General features: G+C 39.8%; 1 protein-coding gene across 1 annotated transcript in view; it reads right to left on the bottom strand.

Annotated features, from left to right (window-relative positions):
- The window catches only part of DISC1 (DISC1 scaffold protein), a 180,511-nt gene that overhangs the window by 159,189 nt on the left and 476 nt on the right, over window positions 1–20,846 (bottom strand). The window contains exon 2 of the mRNA XM_057368434.1: window positions 1,317–2,302. Coding sequence (XP_057224417.1) covers window positions 1,317–2,302 — 986 coding nt within the window. The remainder of the gene's footprint in view (window positions 1–1,316; window positions 2,303–20,846) is intronic.

Below are 20,846 nucleotides of genomic sequence, written 5' to 3'. Positions count from 1 at the left end.
CTGTGTGTGAAGTCTGTAAATAWGAGAACCTAGTTTGAGTTCTACACACGTCATCTATGAAAAGAAACTATCAGAGAGCACCACAAGCCCAAGTCAGATGTCACAGAAAGCGAAGAAAGAATAAAAGTTTCTCAGCCTTCTGTCTTACCCAGACAGCAGGTTTGTGCAAATTCTCCCCAGAACAGGTTTTTTTCATTAGGCCTAAAGACAATACAGTGCATCTCAGCAGGTATGTGTCTGAGCTGAGAAGTTACAAGGTTCTCAGTTTCTGAAGGCAACCAAGAAACTTGGGCACTAGTGAAACAATTAAAATAAAAATAATTAAAAAAAAAATCAGAAAAAAACCAAACCACAAAACAAAACCAAAAAAAAAATTAACAAAAACAAACAAACCAACAACCCAACAAACAAAAACCCAACAAAACCCCCACCACCCACTCAGTGCACCTTGAACAAATTAGTGAAAATCCATTGTGTCCATATCAATATCTGGATTACTGTCCCCTGCATGCACAAYAAAGCCAATACTTGGCTCCTTTGATCAGGTAAGCTCAGAATGGTTYTCCTGCAATGCCCACCCTACCATCATGAAAATATAACACAGCTGATCCTTCTTAAAGTTTCCCCACCCCTCTCCTACAAAGAACACAATGAATGMCACTGTCTTATACATTACAGGTATAAATGGGTGTGTATATACATATATGCAAAAAGAGACTCCCGGCTCACCAGCTCACTATTCCTCCGGGGTGGAAGGGGAAAAGAATAAAGGTTCAGTTACCAGCTGGAGACAGAAAGGGACTCGACCCCCATTTTTCTTCATATGGAGAGAGCACCTATTAGATTACACACTACTTTCACACAGTTGCCTCATTTCTTGAAATCTTTGGCTCAAGTTTGAAATTTCCAATTAAAAAGTTTAGTGTTGTTAAATCATGATACTTCAAGAAAAGAGTTCATACCACCCCCCAGTTTTACATTACATGTACCCCAAACTACAGACAGAACAGCCACCTGTGAAAAGAAATGTTACTTGTTGAAGTCAGAAACTCATGAATGATGTTAGAAACAAGAGGATCAAAGTTTCAGTAGAAATAGGGTAGAATAGAATAGGGTACTGCAACAACATCACCTGTTTTTAAAGAACCAAACAGAACCTGTGATCTCATTTTTATCATGCAGAGCACTACTGTAAAACTCTGAACAAAGGCCATAGAAGCCAGTAGTATCTGAACTCCTACATAAACTTTGATTTTGGCACTATAAATAAAAATGTTTGGAGGAAGAAGAATCAAATACAAAGTGAGATTACTGACCTTTAATGTACTGCGGTTGCCAAGCAAGCAATCCTGTAGCACTGGTTCATATTTTTTCATCAAAGTATCCCAGTTGTGGTCACTAACAGTAAAGCTACTTTCATAGCCTGAGGTGACAGAAGAGCCAGCAGATGCTGCATCTGAGGAATCTGTAGAATATGAAAATGTTGCATCTATATCCGAGACAGAGAGTGTCTCAAARTCCTGCAATTTATCATTTACTAGGCTCTCACGTTCATGCCGCAAATCCTCACCAGACCTGGGGAAGCAACACAGATTGCCCAAATGCTYGTGAGTTTGTGCCATCACTTCTGGCTTCTGCAGATTTCCTATGCTTTTGGGATGCAGAATAATCTCAGCTTCTTCAACAGATTTGCCTTCAATGTCATTTACTCCAGAAGCYGAGTTCAGGGAGAGCTGTATGAAGCTGAAGCTTGAACGGAAGCTATCRTGCACACCAGCATAATGAGAAATACCACCTCTGTTTTGATATTCACAGTTGTTATTCACTTCTGTCTGATCCAAAGCATACATGTTTGGGGGCTTGCTCACTTTAGTGCTGTGGCTTTTCTGACGTGTACARAACCCAGCAGAAGCATCTCCTTTGCCTGAGCTGGCAGCAGGGTAAACCCCTGTCACTGTGCTTTCTGACCGTGGATTATTCCAATATGAAAGATTTCYACAGCATCCTGGCGTATTTCCAGTAGTGGCCAATGTTGTCACCCCATTAGCAGGAACTACAGCACTACTCACTGCACCACAGCACAGAAACTCTAMGTTATTTTGGCACTGTCTGCACAGAGAGCAGTTCTCAGAGCCTCCACAGTGCTGCCGGCCGTGCTGGAGCTCTGCTGGGCTGAACCGKGGGCAGGCACCGAGGGACTGAAACTCGATCTGTCGCTGAACTTCTGGTCTCATGTATCCAGGTCTTCTTGCCAGCTTCTTTTTACGAAGAGAGCCTGCCGGCATTAATTGCTGGGGGTCATCTGCTGGGGCAGGGAGAAAAGGTCGGTAAGTGTTTCTGCAGTTTTCTAGGCTTAACATACTGTAGCGCCTGAAAATAGTGGTTTCTGAAATTTCAAGCAGTGCATCGTTTTCCATTTCATCAAAAGAAGGACACTGACCATACTGCAGATAGAGAGCACTGCATATATTCATCCACTTTCTAAAGAGTTTGCACCTGTTTTTAAGTCAACTCACTAACAGTCTCCTCCATCAGGACACAAACCTGGGTACAATGAATCACATCATCTTCCTTATTCACAATACCACTCTGCTTTTTCATTCTCAACTTGCTCAACAGCACACTGAAGCACAGTGTTAAAGTTTCTCTGATCCAAAATCATTTCAAATTTACAAGCACATCTAAGATAGGACAGGATCTGCAAGCAATAAAAGGCAAGAGCCATACTCACAAAGAAATGTTGTTCATAACCTGTTGTTGTCAGTCTCTTGTGTTCATACCCACGTTTTAACACTGTGAGTAGCAAGCGGTTCAGACTCCATAACAGATGCAACTGTAACACCCTGTGCTTGCAGATGTCGGACTAATGAGATGTTGTGCAAGTTGTTATTTAGATTTATGATACTACCTATGGTCCAAAATGTAAAGTTAAAGGAAAAGCTTTACATGCATAACCACCAATCCTAGAAAACTAATACAGTATTAATATTATTAAGAAGCAGCCTCTGCTCCGTAACTTGAATTCCTTACACATACCTGAGTTACATAGATGAAAAGATAAATTTGCTGTTTACAGAGAATAGGAAAACAAACAAAAAAACCCCAAACAAGATAAAAAGATCACAGYGAACATCAGAAGTCAGAGAACAGAATGGAATAGAATATCTGTATTTTCTATATATTTTGATATATGCATTATGGATAAAAGATTACATGATAACTACTTTCATTTTCTCATGGATTTACTGCTAGTTAAAAGGTATCCCATTTGTCTGTCCTGCACAATGGGGATCAATGGGAATACAAGCTCTGCACTATCATCCATTTTGTAACACAAAAACATATTGACTGGACCTATTTGCCAGAATCACCCTTCAAGGGGATCTGATGCCTAGCTGAATTATGCCCTCCATTAGCTGCCCTCTACTCATTGAACCAGAATCAATTAGTTAGAAATATTCATATCACCCACACAGAGCTCATTCAAAAACAGAAGTTTCCAATTTTTCTCTTTATATTTAGTATTCCTCTCTAATCACAACCTTTTCTCAGTTTAAAATTGATAGATATGTACATAATCTAAACTCCTCTAACTTCTAACACAGGCCTCATACACACCTTATTTCACTGATATCCTATACAAGAACTTCAGCATTAGACCTGAAACTTCCCAGGAGAATTTCCCCAACATTCATTACGTTCTTTCCAAATAACCTTCAACAAAAACAATTTATACATTTTTCCATATACTAGAATAGTGGCACATCTCACCATGGGACTGCAGTTAAGCTTCTGTATTCTATCACCATAAATTACAATATCCCAGCTGTCTCTTACATTCTCTTTTGTCTGAGGAAAAAAGCATCCCAGAAATCAGAAGTAAAAAAGGTCATAGAGTCCACTCGCCTGCCTACTATAAAAAGACAGTGAAATGCTGTAGTGGGAATAATTTAATAGAAGTCTCAACAAGCAAGAGTTACTCTCAGAGCAAGGGAACAAAAAATGAACAAAATTTTCTTTAGAATTTAATTCTTTTCGTTTATATACAACACAACAGCCTAAATTCGACTTCAGCAGAAGAAATCAATCATGCATAAAAAAGTAATTCTAAGACTGCACATATTCCATGGCCATTTGAAAAGGCCAGTCACACGCTTTGTCTGTAAAAACACAAAAAGTTATCTGGTTTAATTAAAATCAGTTTAAAATTGTTCTCACTAAATCACTTTGAATTTCTAAAGCAGACCAATAAGTACAGCTCTTTAAACACCAAATTTAAACTAAGCTAATGTAAATAAGGTTTAAATTGGCCAAAGCATTAGATATTCACACCAAGTGAACTGCATTCAATTCTAAAAATTATTGGAGGCAGAGTACAATTCCAGTATCCTGAACAGGACCACATATGGCCCATGCATCTCTGCACTCCTCACAGGATTCACAGGTAACCTTCTAGGGGTCTAACCAGTCAGGAAGTTACTGTTGCCTTGGGTGTACTGTTTGGGCAGTGCCTACCCCTGTGCCGCGTCCCTGTTCTCAAGGCTAGAATGATTGCAGTTGTTTCTAATCTCAAGTTATGTAAACTTGCTGCATAGCCTTCCAACCACAGCTTGCTTTGTCTGCACATCAGACAGAGAAATTACATTGAATCAATTCAGCTGGCTTGCTAAAAAATAAATTTAAAAAAAATTAAAAAAAAACAGGCCTTAAATTCTTCTCATCAGAACCTCAGTTTGAAGAACATCAAATAACTGCTGGCAATTAACTACAAGATTATCAGAGTGGAAACTACTGAAGGCAGTTTCAAAACCCTACACTATATTGTGTCATGCATTGTATGAGACATGCACTTTGAGAGGAAAGCCACAAATATAAGAGCCTTTCAATTGAATTAATAAAAATCAACTCTTTAAAAAAAATATTTTACAATCTTAGAAGACGCTGTAACATATTTTAAAGGCAGATAYGTACAAATTACTTCAAATTCAATTATAAAAGCTCAGAAATATTCCTAACATCTCTTTYACCATAGCAATCTTTCCTGATGACCAACATTTCATAAAAAATAACAGTTCAGATTCAGAGCAGAGGGAATAAGAAAATAGTTCATTGCTGTAAAGCAACGTCATTCATATCTTAGTTGCACCAGTGAGATGAAAGAGGGAGAGGTGAAGCCTCAGAACATTTCCTACTGATGGAAAGCGCACATTCTCTTCTACCCAGCCCGACAATAAAGGGCAGCAAAACAGCCATCAAATTTATTTTAGATCATCAGTCTTTGTTTTCAGCCACAAAAGTGGCAGCTCAGTTTTTCTGACTGAATGTTCTAACAGCATCTGGATGAAAAGGTGTAAATAACTTACATTTTTATTAATCAAATAGAATTTTATAGATCAGCAGAGAAACTCTGAAGTGCTCACCTCCTCACTCCTGCTTCAAGCATGTAAYGCAGAATGCTTGTGAGCTCATTTAGGTTCTTCCAGTTTTAAAGACAGCTCAACTATCTGAATACACCTATATTATACACAGCTCTTTCTTTACTAGAATAACAAATTCATCTTCAGAGCATTTATGGCAACAGTGATGTCGAAGAAAACATATTTGGTCATATTCAAAGCCAACTATCAAAGCAAAGCTCCAAGCAATTTCTGTAGCATTGCTTTTGTTAAGGAAGCTTTAAACCTGCATCAAACTATACACAAACAAAGTAAGTGAGATTCAAATATTTATTATTTACAAACATACACACGTAAATGTTTAACCTATCAGGAACAAAAACAAAGCATTCTTGGGGATTAATCTATCTGACATGACAACAACCATTACTGTTCAGCTTCTGTGTCATAAAAAATATGTAAAATGTTGCAGGTTCCTAATCAGTTATCATTTGACTCATTTACTGAATTTCAAAGACACCTCCAAATACGCAAAATAACTGATCCCAACACAACCTATATTGAAACAAGCACCATCTCTGTGTAGCCTTCAAAGAATGTTACTTTYGAATAAAGATTCTTATAACTCTAAAAATGAAAAGGTCTCACTTAGGTTTTTCATCTCACTTACTGAGTGTTAACTGTAACTGTGGTTTATCCAGCGTTTTATAAAGTGTRTCCATAGAAAGCAAGCATGGCTGAGCTACATTGTATTGGATATAATGATACAAATTATTTCCTCACCAAGAGTTTCTGTGATTTCAAAGGTCACAGACTGGGTTCAGTTATTCAACTGTAAATTTCCAAAACATCACAAATAACATATTCTCTGAAGTCCCTGAGTGCACGTCAGTTTCAATTCTTCATTAAAAAACACTTCAAAGTGTTGTGCCTGATAGAATTCAGAGTGCTCTTCTTTAGCCAGGGTTTAAATAATTGTGTTTTTATTGACACTCTCCCATAATGCAAGTCATTATTGAGTTGTTACAATCTAGTCTCTTACCTCCTTAATGCARCAACTCATTTAAAGCCATTTGATGAAATTGCAGCACCACTCTATAGAACTAGAACTACATCAGCTGATAGTAATATGCCCATCAAATTTTTCACACCTCAAGAAATGAAAGAACAGTTTAAACATGGTCTTGACTTAACACTAAGAAAAAAAAATCTACCAGAAAGCAAGATGGTAAAAACAAACACTTCCCATGTCAGTAACAATCATCTACAGGGGAACAAGAGAAATGACCATTTCCTTAATAACATATCATATTTGTGCTTAAAACTACTAAGACTTTAAAACACATCTGGACCTATCAGTATTCAGTAGTGCAGTGACTACACACAGAAACAGGCTTTTTTCTCAAGTGCCTTGCTGAATCAGGGCCTAAGCATCTTGATGTGACAAAAAGCATTTGAAAAAATCAGAAAGGCAGATTTCTATTCATAAATGTAAGTATCCAACTCTGTGTAAGCATGCAGTTGTACTGTGAGAGCCTGTTTGATAACTAATCACCACCCTATGGCTGGCGACCTGAGACCCAAGGCTWRGCTGTTCCAGAAAACAGCATTCCTCTAAGCTGAATAAAAATTACAACATTCAACTTTTCCATTGACCATTACAAGAAAACTCACTTTTTTAGCCTGAAAAGCAAGTGGCCGCATTCACTCCAGAATAGCCAGATGTGATGAATCAGTAAAGCAGGATAGCATGATACTGTCAAGAAACTCTACATTACCAGTCTTTCAGTCTTTTTTGTTCTCATGCACTTAACTACTATTACAGAAGTCCTAAGGGAAAAAACTTTTTTGTTCTCATGCACTTAACTACTATTACAGAAGTCCTAAGGGAAAAAAGAAAAAAAAATAACCCAAAAAAAANAGGAAAGCCCAAGACATTTGCAATAAACGTCAGTGCAAACCTGTTACTACACCTCACTTTTCAAATTCATCTCTTGTTGATGACCCTCAAGCCAATCMCTCTCCAAACCTCCTTACACAACTCAGTGATATATTTCACTCATCCCACTGATACCTGCCTTGGCCAGCTACAACTGCCAAACCACATCACCAGCTGCCTAACAGAAGTTTTCAGGATCCCCAACCATCACYAAACCTACAGCCAGCTCAGTGATCCATCCTGTCAACCATCTGATGGACAACAAAACATCCCAGGGGAGAACACAAGCAGGTCTGGAAAAACAGGCCAGGACCAGCACTGTGTGCCTTCTGCACAGTGAATAACAGGAGACACTTCCCCATAAATATCCAGCCCAATTTTTTCCAAACCTATGAGCATAATTCTTTTTAACTTATAGTCAAGTTATTGAGAATAATTTATCCACTTCCCAAAGAGGTAGATGGACATGCAAGTTGTAAGCTTACAGAGAATATTCACAACAGAGAAAACAATGCTTATTTCAGGAGGTGGGGTGCCGGGTGTGTGCAAGATTTGTTCTTCTTCCTGGGGAAAAATTCTTTTGTTCCCAGATTTAATGCAAAACTCTGTAGAGGCAGTCCATGCAAATGTCTTAAGTGGAGAGAACACCATGGTTCTTTCAGTCAAGATCYGGCAAAGCTTTAAATATTACATAGAAATAGGGGAGCAAGGATGTTGCATAGAATCTGTGAAGTTATCTTAGGTCATAAATTAATTTGCAAGCAACACTTAATGGGTTTGCAGTCATGTCCCATAAAATCATTTCACCAAACACACATGAAACTATGAAATCAGTACACAGCAGTTCTTTTCAAAAATGGTCTATTTAACACACCACACTTCTCTTTCATCACTCTGTCTACAGAGTGACAGTGTGGATTCCCACTACTTCTGCTCAGTCAGATCATCTACAGCAAGACTTTAATATAAAACTCATCAGGGGGGAGGGGAGGGAGGGAGGAATGATAAAAAAAAAAAGTGAAGTGTGAGAGTACATTGACAGCAGTCAATTTTTAATTCAAGCACAGTTTGAATGCTCCAGCTTGGAGATTTGAATTTTTAATTTCACCAAGAGAGTAGGYTCCAAATTAAGCATCTGATGCACAGTCAGTCTGAAATCAGAATTGAGTTCACTGAAATAGAAAGTAATTTTCTCTTAACAGCTCAGTAGCGATCACATATAATGAAAATAAAACAACATGGCAGCCCCTATACTGCCAAGGGTGAGGAATCAGAAGGCTTTCAGATTTACAATTTAATATCAAAATCCCAGGACAAATGCTCCTCCTTYGCCTGATGAACAAGTTCACCTTGTAGCCCAAGTCAGGCTGTCAGTTGCAGTGTCCATGCTGTCTCGACAACAGTAGAGATGGAATAGAGCTCCAGCCATCAGGAAAGCTGAACCCTAACTTCCAACAAAGCACAGCAGCTCAGGATGCAGTTTACATACAAGATACTGCAAAAGCCAGGCATGGACAAACCGCAGTTACAGCAATATGCAGGACATGAGGCCAACCTGTAGATAGGAGAAAGGAAAAGAAGTAGTGCTGGTCCCTCACCCTCTTCCCCTGAAACAAAGTCTCAGGGCTTCACAGGAAGCCCTGCAATTCTTTATACTCCAAGAGAATTTTTGTACTCGGTTATTCTTTGCTCTCTGCAGCAGCAGTTGTGTGGATACTTTTCCCAGATGGCAATAAATTGCTGCTCCAAGTGGCGAGATGAARATTCCCCAATGAGCCCACAAGGCACAGCCTGCAGCACCACTCCCCTGTGCTCAGTGCCTGCACAAGCAACTTCAGTTAATGCAAGTCCTTGCTGAACRCCAGCAGATTGCTCAGCATCAACAGTCTGCAGATGTTATAACCTGTGAGGGGTCAAACTGTGCTCCAGCAAGCAGAGCACAGCTCCCTTAGAGAMCTTCAGTGCTAAGTGGGAAAGACAYAYAAGATAKCCCTTTTGAGACCTTCACCAAGAATATGTCTTAGCCTTTACAACCCTTACCCATGGCTGTAGACAGACAAAACAGAAGTTCGAAGTTTGTTTTACTGGAACAGAGGACAGAAAAGTGAAGACATCAGCTGTATCCTTTTCCTCTAGTATGGAAGAGAAAAGTAGGTTGTTCAGATGAAATGCTGAGATTATCTACGAACAGGCTATGGAAGAAGTACTACAGCAGATACTGCTGAAACTGCAGCAGAATACTAACCACAGGCAAAAAAAAATCCAGCAGAAATCACAGCTCCTTCTAAATACAGTGGAACAGAAGTCACTCTGCCTAGAGAAACTCAGCTATCTTTAAAAAWTTTTTTAAGAAATTAACATTCCAGGAAATAATAGTTTCTCTGTAGAAGGTAATGCTATTGAATTACAGAATTTAGCAGAGGTGGCAGCACAGAGTGACTATGGCAATCAACRCAGAGGAAGAGAAGACCTCAAGAAACAGCTAGAGAGCACTCAAAGAGGGCACCYACCAACACTAGACAGGTAGCTCTCCACACCTTCCCACATAGGAGCCCTAGCACCGGAGGCCAAACTTGCCATTTCCAGCTCACGTCACCAGGTACAGCAGGAAATGGAGAGCCAAGCAACTGCTTGCTCAGCTCCAGGCAGGAGCTGGGAATAACCCCATGCACTTCACACCATGAGTGCAAACTGAAGAYATGACAGGACCAAAGCCCTTTCACGCACTTTCAAAAGCCACGGCCACTAGAAGCAGATATGGATCAAGGAATGCAGTCAAGCTGCAGCYAGTCAGACTCCAGACTGAGGGAGGACATCACCAACAGATGTACTCTGTCATTCACTAATTTTTGTCTGCACCCCAACCCCACTTATAACACCAGTGTACACACTTTGCACTGCTCCCATCAAACCCTTCCTTCTTTTACACCAACTTTCACTGCAGTTCAATCATTGCTCCCCAGTCATCCTCTCAAACCAATGGCTCATTTCTTCTGAAGAGAAAAATATAGCTGATCCAGAAATTTTTCCAATTAGGAACTTTGACCAAGCTCTGGAGAGGCCACACCTCACAGCCTATAATTATAACCATTCACAAAGCTCCCAAATAATGTCCCAAGCCAAAGAGAGACACTCTCTTTCCTAGTACCAATTTCCCCAATATTACCTTTCTGGTCCTTTCCAGTTTATCTTTTTTGTCATGACCCCAGCATGCACAAGCCTCCCTCCAGCCCCCTTAGCAGCRGTTCTCTCACAACAGCAAACAAGCATGTCTCAACTTACCCCCAAAAACCCTCCACATATGAGCTTCTGGGTCCTTCACCTCCTCAGCCCACCCCATCCCCTCCTAGTCAGAGAGCCTTCCTGCTTCATTCTCATCAGCAGGGCCCAGAAGTCTCTAGGCTTCCTCAGATGCGTTTAAAAACAGCCCAACCACACTTCATCTGTGGTCATTGATTTCATTGGCTCTCCCCAGCTGTGAGGCCTTTTGGCTACCAGAACTTCAGACAGTTCTCAGGGTTTCTGTTACATCTTTCACAGCACACAGAGTTTGTATGACAATCTAAACCAAACCTCACTCTAAAAGCACACTGACTCCATTCATCCCCTCAGAGATTATCTCAATGAAAACACTCTTGTGAGAGCTTCTTTCCCCTGACTGTAAATCACTGCTATTTGAGTCTAGGAAATCCAGACAATTACCTGTCACAATTTACTGTGGCATTCTCCCTGGGCTAACATACATTAACTAATAACACAGGCTACTCTTACTAACACGTCTGTGCTGCTCAACAAAAGCAGAGACTTCTACCAGAAGTCTTTTTTTTTTTTTTTTTAACAGATTTCTGTCACATGCAGTTTGTGATTCACCTAAGTACTACTCCTCAAGTGCAAAACCATAGTATCTACCACCTTTCATTGAACCTTACCCATCTGCTTTTATTACCAAAGTAAATTAAAGAACAGCATCAATCTTCAAAGAAATTGTAACCCCATATGATATAGCTTGTTTCTTGGGTACCAAGGACACCATGGGATACTGCACTGAAACAAAATCTTTAGCAAAATACTTCAAGTTTAAAAAAATTTAAAAAAAAAAACCAAACAAAATATGTCAACACAAAAATCAGACCTTTCAAAAATATTCCCAGTATTAAAAGGATAAATTAATTAACAGTTTTTCAGGTCAACATATTTCAGATCCATTTTAGCATTTTAAGTGGATAAAGAAGGTACAGAATGTGCAATATGGCATTAAACACACACACCTGAATAGATCTGTTTCAGTAACAAAAAGCCTGGCAGAGGAAAACTGAGTGTCATTCAGATTATTTTCCAGAATAAACAGACATTGTTAACTCCTTATTTCCAGTACATTTATTATTTGTTTTAGAGAACCTGAATTCAGAATCCAGGGTCAGCAGGGTCCCATGCAAGGTAAGCTCATATTTGTATATTCCTTTCAGGTGTATGGAACAGATTCCTGTGTAATACCAARGATTTCTTCTCCTGCTTCTTTCAGGTTTATACATACTACTCCTGACAAGTACTATAATTCAGAAGTAGCAGGGTGCTGTAAAAGTAACAGAACTGCTGTAGCTTCCTTTCAAGGAAAGCAATGCAATTTGAGACATTTGATCTTATGAGTTCTGAGGTACAGCAGTAATCTGATGCATTGCTTTGTGGTTGGAGCAGTCCATGTGAGAAGCTACACAACTTATCCCAGTCACAAAGYGTGCCCAAGACAGAACAAAGGACTGACACAGTACTCCTGAAAGACAGCGAAGTATTTTCACTACCAGAATACACCTAAAGCTTTGTACCTTTAGAACTCCTGTCTTCATGGAAAAGGCTAGAGATTTGAAAGCAGCACTTGGATAGAATTTTATCGTAATGTTATTTAAGCTATCAAACCTTAGAGTCGCAGGTCCCCTTGAGGCAGATCCTGCCATAATGCCATTCTGTCCAGTGATTTTTTTACTGGAAGCTTCAGGTTTAACTTACATTTTCACCAGAAATGTGTAGCAAATACAAACATCCTATTTAGAGGACCCTTTGTCTATAATGACCTGCACCTGCCTGCATTTTTGTACTCCAAGTCTAAACAAGTCTGGTATCTGAGAATGGAAAATGCATTTATAAAATATGTGTGTCAAGTAAGCCCATTAACACAGTCCATAGACATAAGCAATTAATTGACAGGTTCCTTTAACTACTGAGTGAAACAGTGCTACCTGTATGCTGGAAACCCATCACGTTTTCTCCTGACTAGGCAGAAAGGAAAACTCACAGTACTTTGAATGTATTTGTAAAAGTTCCACAATCTAGAAAGCATCCTCTCTCTCCAGCCCTCTGTGAGCAGGAAGACCTTGCATGACTGGCCTTACAAAAATAAAGAGATGACAACAAAACTGCAAGAGATACTGAGAAGACACATGGATTTTCATTTCTGTACAATAAAAGTGTCATAGTGCTTCACTGAACAAAAACATATGAAATGTCTTAAATTACCTTAAAGTCTGAGTCATAAGCAAGGACTCTATACCAGAGAGAGCCAGGAAGGCAGAACTAAGAACATCTTTAAGGTTAGAATGCCCTCTTTGGGTATAAAGACATATTTGCAGCAACAATAAACTTCATTAAGTACACAGCTATTTTATGCTACAGGAAGGAAAGCAATTCAAAGAATGCCAAGTGTGCTACTGTAAGACTTCTAAAAATGTTAAAAACTGTCCTCTAATTACCTTCTACAAACAACAATGTTCTGAACATGCTGCATAACAACCGTGAGGATGATAGCAATCCATACACAGCGGTGCACAGGGAGAAGACAAGAAAGTGATGGGTATAACTAGAAATATGAAAGGTTCCAAGTGCATACAAAGAAACTTTTTTCATCTTGAGGACAGCCAAGAAGTGAAGCAGGCTACCCAGAGAGGCTGTAACCTTGGAGGTTTCCAAGGCCCAACAAGATACAGCCCTGAGCAACCTGACACAACCCCAGTCAGTCCTGCTTTGAGCAGGGAATTGAAGCAGAGATCATCTGAGGTTCCCTCGAGCCCAAATTATCCTAACATACCTCTAAGATTTAAATTAATGTCTCAGGATTTACAGCATTCCACTAGTTAACTATACCTACAACAGAAGTTCGTTTCATCTGTGGAGATGCACTCAACTTTGCAAGAAAGCAACTTCTCTGACTTATAACTCCACAAAGGAGCCACAATGAAGTCAGCAAATAATAATTCCATATAATAGTGCCAAATAATAATTCCAAATAATCACATCCTGGAAGCTGAAAACAGCTGAGTTTCTATAAATAAAATTAAGAACAAAGTTCAATACTAAAAAAAAAAAGTCCTCAAACAGCATTTAAGCATCCATCATGCACAGAGAAAGAGAGAAATCATGAACTGCGGTGATGGTTGGGGCCTTAAGCAAGACAGATACAGTAAAGCATAACCACACAGGAACTACAACTTTTCCACAGCAGCAGGCCTTTAGCAGTTAGCTAGGGATTAAATGATGCTCATGAGCATCACTTAAATGTCACTTTGATCTACTGCAGCTATTTCACAAAATCTTTATTACTGAGGCCTTTTTATTGGCTGTACAAACATTGGCAAGCACTTCTCTTTGCTATATTAAAAATTATTTTGATACCTATTTCTAGGCTGCTTGCCAACTGGAAGACAAGATGGAGCCATCTGTGAGACTACAACTCTCTGAAGACACTTGCCTTTCAAAAACATAATCCCTTAAATGGTGCCAAGAGCATTGCACACTCAAAAAGTCTAACATCACATCTGAACAGCTGCAGCAAAACCTGCCTCTCATGCAAATTTCCCAGCAAAGGAATGAGGAAGATCACCTCTGCCCAGGGAATACTGCTTCTAGCCTATCCTGTCCACGAAGTCTGATTCTGATATGAGCATATATAAAGTCAYACCTGAATACTATGCCACACAGAGATATCAGGCAGCCATAACTGTGCCAGMGATCTAAACATTATACATAACTAAATTAAGTAGCAAATACAGATATTTCTATATCTTCTCTTTCTTGGTTTGGCTGAAACTTGAGGGATTTTTGGGGCTGGTCTCTTTCTTCTTCCACTACTTAGCAATGTTGGTGCTCAAGTATGCTCACAAACTGCCACCCAGAATTCCTTAGGAAGTCTGCACTGTCCTCACCTGGTCTGTTTGCTTTTGATTATTATTATTTCTGGTATTATTCCCTACTTACCCCTGCATTGTAATCCTCCTTTTCAAAACTTCTCTTGTGTTTTATATCATGATTTCCAAGCCATTAGAGACCACTTTTAGACAGCTAACATGCAGAACTATTACTCCTAAGAGACCTGGAAGAAAGACAGCAACCCCACACATACTTCTCATGACTTTCACTGGACGGTCATATTGGCCTCTCAGCATTAAAACCACTGCCGATCTAAACTTGCTGAGGCCACACTTAATGCCTGGGCTTCCAACTTTATCCCTGGGCAAAGCACACAGAGTTTCACTGGGGCATGGCAGCACACAAAGCGGTAACCTAAGAAGAGCATGTGCATCCAGATCCAGGAGAAAAGTCTGGACTCCCAGCAGGAAATTCAAAGCTACACCAAACACACCAGAAACACAGCAGAACAGTTGCTATACACCACGCTCTCCAGTGATAACAAAGCTAAATTATTTTAAAATAATATGAAATTATTCCAGAAAGTCAATTACATTAATATCCACTGCCTATTTAACCCAAAGATAGAACAGCTTACTAACTGCACTCTAAAAGATAAGCAGAAGGCTTTGAAGAACAGCAAGGCGAGCCAGTAGGTTGCACAAAGAACAGTCAGAAGTCTCATGGATTTTTTTCCCAAAACAGCAACACTGTTTTTACCTCCCAGTCCTACCTCATACACTGAAAGATGATAACAAATATACTCTTGAAAATCTACATCATAACTATACTCAAGGTGGGCAGAAAGAATCTCCTTGACTAATATGAAATGGATCCTAACTTGACCCTGGAATGGATGATCCCATGAAAAATAGTGTCATTGGCAAAAGCTGGCACCATAGCAGGAAAATTCTCAATCGGCTAAAAGAACAAAATACCCTTCTGCTACTGTTCACTAAAAAAAAAAAAAAAAAAAAAAAAAAAAAAAAAGAAGTTGAAGCTGATCTTTTCTTGCCTTACAGCAATCTCAGATCCCCTGGAAAAACTGCCTTTTCCCCTGTTTTCATTCTTACAGGAAGCAGACATCCAGCTCTGATGGACTGCTCAGAGGTAACCATTAACTGGAGCAGCTCTTCTCACAGCCAAGTCTGTACAAGTCCCCAGCAGACCACAAGCATGGGAACACTATGGCAGCTGTCTCACCATTGCCATGTTCAGGCACTCCAGGGAAAAGAGAAACTGTACCTGTTGATTATTGACTAGCTTGGGAGAAAAAACACATAGAGAATCAGCTGCTCGCTCTGGTGCTGCACCCCAGGCAGCAAGGATCAGGCCTTTCTTACACAATTTCAGTGAGGGTCTCTTCAAAATTTTCACTGCTCTAAGCAAATAAAAATGTATTCCTCTCCGAAACAAGGATTCAGGCAGGACAAGAGCAAAGTTYCAGCATGGTACCCTGCTAAAACAGTGCTGTCCCACTGCTGTAGCAGCACAGCCTGGGACCGTCCAGGGTGTCAGAGAGCATCTCATGGAGTGCTGAAGCACAGATATTAGCACCCTGTCCACATCACTCCTCCTGGAGACACAGCAACCAAAAAGATGTTATCATCATGAAAATCTTACTGCAACAATGTAAAAGACCCACCAAACTCAGCAGCTGKATGTCACACCCTCATGAGATTTGTGTGCCTATGGCTCTTCAGGAGCAGAGCTGGGAATGCAACACAGCCACAGCTCAGCCTSAGCTGTTACTGCAAATACTGACAGGTTAATGCACTGCTCATTAAATGAGAGAAACCAAGCCTCAGCAAGCAAGTGGGCTGCTCATTTCCCTCATCACCTGCATTTCCATGGGCCATTAAGTAATGGGAAGCACGTGAAACTTACACCAACACAATGAAATTCAATCTCATCCCTGCCTCGTAACCAACCTTGCCCAAAATCCCAACACAGAATGGAAAGCTCTTGTCCCCAAAACCATGCTTTCTAACCATGCTTTCTAAGAGAGGGAAACTGAGTTGATATGATCAGCCAAGCCTAGCTCTTGCAACAGAAAGTCAGATATTTTATAGGACCGAGGCTTCTCAATTTACCACTCTGAACAAGTTCAGGTATGTTCCTTCTTCTGAACCTCATGGTGCTGCCCTGAAGTAAAACATTTACATATGGAGGAAGGGGAACAACCAACCACAAGAATGAGATAGCCATAACATAAAGGAAAAGCCTGTGGCTGCAGGCATTTGGCCTTGCATGCAGCCTCCCCCAGCACCATTCCAAGTTCCTGCATATCTGCAGTAATGATAACCCATAAGACTAAGCTAATATGTCAGTGGAAAAAATGCTTACCACTATAACGGAAACAARATACCCTAAGTATCCCACTAAACAGCAAGAAAGTAGTTTACTATCATGAATAAAGCTATTCTTYCCTTTCCCAAGCTCTCTGGAGACTCGATGGCTTCCCAAAAACAAAACAAAAAGATGCTAAGAATGGTTTCCTTTAAAGCTTAAAGCATATTTTTCAGACCAAAAGGCCTGWCTGTTGACTTAAACTCAAGCTGCTGTCAGATAGATGAGCTGAGCTTCAACAAAGTCCTGAAGCCATTGACAAACTTCATTATCTACAAACACATTCAAAACATCGCTGTCATCTGACTATAATTTTCCATTAGTATTATTATTCACCATTAACCAAGGTCTTGAAAAGCTACACCAATGCCATATGTCTCACCTTACACAGATCTGGAGACTTTCAAAACRATTCAGAAGATCTAATGGATACCAGCAACCCAGTTCCTGCCTCTCCCATAGATATCAACCTTTTCATTTTATTCAGCTTTGCAACAGCCACTATCAGCCTCTTGACTTTTTGSTCCACAGGTTGCCTCAAAGTCTCCCTACCCAGAGATTTCCCTATGCAATGGTTTCCTGCCCTGCTGACCTCTCRGCCCAGCAAAGGAAAACTTTCAACAAGAGCACATTAAACACCTCCAAACAACCAACTCTTCAGCCACTGCAGAGAACAGGGGAAGTTCACATACACCACGTTCATTCTGCTCTCAATTTCAAGGAGCCACTTTCCCCACACAGCGCTTTCCAGAGGAGATTTTAGCATCTAGGCATACATACCGTGTATTTAGCAAATTTCTGTTCATTTGTAGTTCTGACTTGGTTGCTGTTTCATTCAATCCATAAATACAGGTAGTGTATACAACTTTGCTTGGTTGCTGTTTCATTCAATCCATAAATACAGGTAGTGYATACAACTTGGAAACTAAAGGAGCTAGCTAAGCACTACTAAGAAAACATATTTTCCACTTTCTATCCCTTATTCTGAGCACACAGCTGTTTATGTAGTAAATATTTACTATTCAAGGCAAAATCTAATTTAGTTGGGTTTTTTCATACTTGTCACTGTTATGAATAAACAGAGTGACAGAGGGCAAAAAGAGCAGAGTAACAAGACAATTTACCCTGACACCGGGGTGATGTGACTAACACACCTATTTATTTGTAAAGCAGCAAGAGAGGAAGGGAGGAGAGTGYGAGAAAAATCAGAAAGTGTCATTGATCACACTCATTAACAGCCGGATCCCAATTAGAAATATATCACACAGAGATAATAAGAGGTGTTCTGGAAGGAAGCTTGGCTGTAAGATGAAGGAGGGTCTGAAACACAGCAAGCAGCATTTTACGGTACATACAAAGGGGTGGCAGAATCCAAATTCTGCAAGTCCCAAATGAATCACACCGAACAAAGAAACCCTACTTGAGGCAAGCACATGATCTCATCCCTCTGCCTGCAGACTTCAGATTACTCATTAAGYCACTTCACATTCTCAGCATCAATAAACAGGGAAGTTACTCCATGTCAATAGCTAATTCAATTTCCATACAGAAAACTAATGTTTAGCAAACAAAGTATGTCCATAGTGGATCTCAGCCTCCACAGCAGCAGTACCTAGCAGGCTTGATAAAAAAATATTTCTCCCTGAATGCATTTTTCAGGTGAGCTGTTAATGGAATCTTAYATGCTAAAGAAGAAAAAAGAAAATTATATGGAATGTTAAATAGTTAAGACTACACAGAATTAAGGACACACCTTAAAATAAGGATACTACCCTGCTTAAAATAGGCACACCAGCCTTTGTTCAGTGCCAGAGGGACAAGTTTTCCTCATGTGACTGCTAGTTTACAAAGGGCGCATTCATTCCGAATACATAAGGGTTTTGCAGCAGTTTTCCTTCAAGAATATTGAATAGTATTACAACATACCCTGGGTTCAATCCTAATCTAAGTGATGCAGTATGAAAGGGCTGCTTGCTGGAAAAAGACACAAGATGCTAAGCAAGAACTTGGAAATCACTACAGCAACTCTGCAGGTTCCTTTCCACTCACCTTGGAGGCCAATACTCCAAAGGAGGTAAGAAAATCCYTTTCCATGCATTATGGCCAAAACCAGAAAAGGTTTGAGCCTTTCTGCTCAATTAGAAACCAGAGCTTGCTCAAAGAAACACAGTGCTAAAATGGGAAAAGAAAAAAATCGTAACTGCTGAGGAGCACTTGTGAGGCGTCACACACTCGAGTAAATCTCACTTGAAAGGTCGGCTGGTTTGGTAGCTGTCAAAGGCCCAAGCCATGGCAAGCAAAAAAAAGCCTAACCAAGTGTGCCTAATTTGTGAACAAAGTCAGAATTAACCTTTAGGGTTTCACTTTTGTCAGTACAAAACATTGTTTTCAGTGCTTTCTTTCATCCTGTTCATCACAATTAATTTATCCTGGTGATAATAAATCCTCTTTTCTTACATGGACCCACTACAATTCTACCAACAGCAGCTTAGGCCTAAAGTTTTGACTTCACTTTACTGAAGAGAACAAAGGATGATTTATCTATATTTAAAGAGGGAGGAAGCCAGTGGCAATACAATACTTGCCTCTGCCTGCTTTTTCGTGCTGCCGCACTATAATCACCAGTGTCCTGTATGAGAACATACCACTGTCAGTATCTCAAAGAGAGCTATACAGAAAATTGATAACTCTGGTAGTATAAAGCACTGGGAAGAAAAAAAAAGACATAGTTGGATACAGTCCTAATCTCAAGTGTACAAAACATTGTGCATAAGCATTTGGTGGTTCTTGTACATTCCCTCAACTTGCTGGGATCCCAATATTTTAAGTAACCACAAATCTCTAAACTCAGGCCTTTTTTTTCTTTTAAATCGAATATTTATTTTAAACACCCCTACTTTCCAGTTTCATAAGGGTATAAAAGCCTTATGAATAGTAAAAAATGTAAAACAATTTTAACTTCAGCAGTGAGATGGGGGAATACCCATATGACATCATTAAAGGGCCTTTTGTATTTGAACACCAAGAAAAGTTTGATAAAGTAGAACTCACATTTTCAGGAGTTACTGTAAGGCCAATAGCAAATTAGAAAGTAAATGAGCCCAGACGAAAGGACAGAACCAGAGACAATGCATCCCAGTGGMCTTCACTCACTTCTTTGAAAGCTGTAATTACTTTTAATTAGCAGCAGCACTTGCTGGTATACCTTCTGCATGAAGGTATTTTGTGAAAGATTTTATTATAAAAGCACTCCACTGCAGAACTCTTRAATTACTATTCAAAAGCATAGAAAGAAGTTAGTTGAGCACTTGTACACAAAGATTAGTGTGGATTACTAAAACAGGAATGAGCTGTTTTCTATGAAACTGTTGGCAAGGATGAGTGAAGTGTTTGCAGAAAATCTTGGTAGACTCATGCAGCTGCGAGAACTACGTATCCCAAACAATTCAAAGGACAGCAAACATACCAGTGAGAAATCCACCTTTCTTTCCCAGATGTCCTGGGAAAAGTGTTTTTATCCAGAATTTCCCCGTGGCCCCAGCCTTTTGCCAGCACCAGTGTTGGTAAGGAAGGCAGCCCTAGCTAGGACCAGCAGATTGCTGCTGCTCCGAGCTAAGAGGAGAACAGTTCATCCACATTAGAGGTCACAATCTTACAAAACTCAATTATTTATAAAAGCATACACACAGAGTGTCCGCTGAGAAGGCAGTTTMCTTTTGCTCGCTTAAGCCAGGACTGGACACATAATGTGGGTGACTTTTCTAAGAGCACCATTACTTCCCTCTTTGCAGCTGGTTAATAAACAAGTAAATAAATTATACATCTTTGCATCAACATAACTGTGTCCACACTGGCTGAAGTGAAATCAAATCATTATTATTTATTTTTTGAGTTAAAAAACGACAGCTACGTTATTAACAGTTGCAAGACCGTTTCTTAGACTGCATTAACTGCGAAATAAATGTCAATTTCACTGGAGGCTTTAA

This window comes from Malurus melanocephalus, unplaced genomic scaffold (genome assembly GCF_030028575.1).
Source record: "Malurus melanocephalus ecotype Western Australia unplaced genomic scaffold, MMel_1.1 scaffold_92, whole genome shotgun sequence".
Lineage (NCBI taxonomy): Eukaryota > Metazoa > Chordata > Aves > Passeriformes > Maluridae > Malurus > Malurus melanocephalus.
The sequence above is the reverse complement of the archived record's forward strand: the minus strand, read 5'-3'. Positions and strand labels throughout refer to the sequence as shown.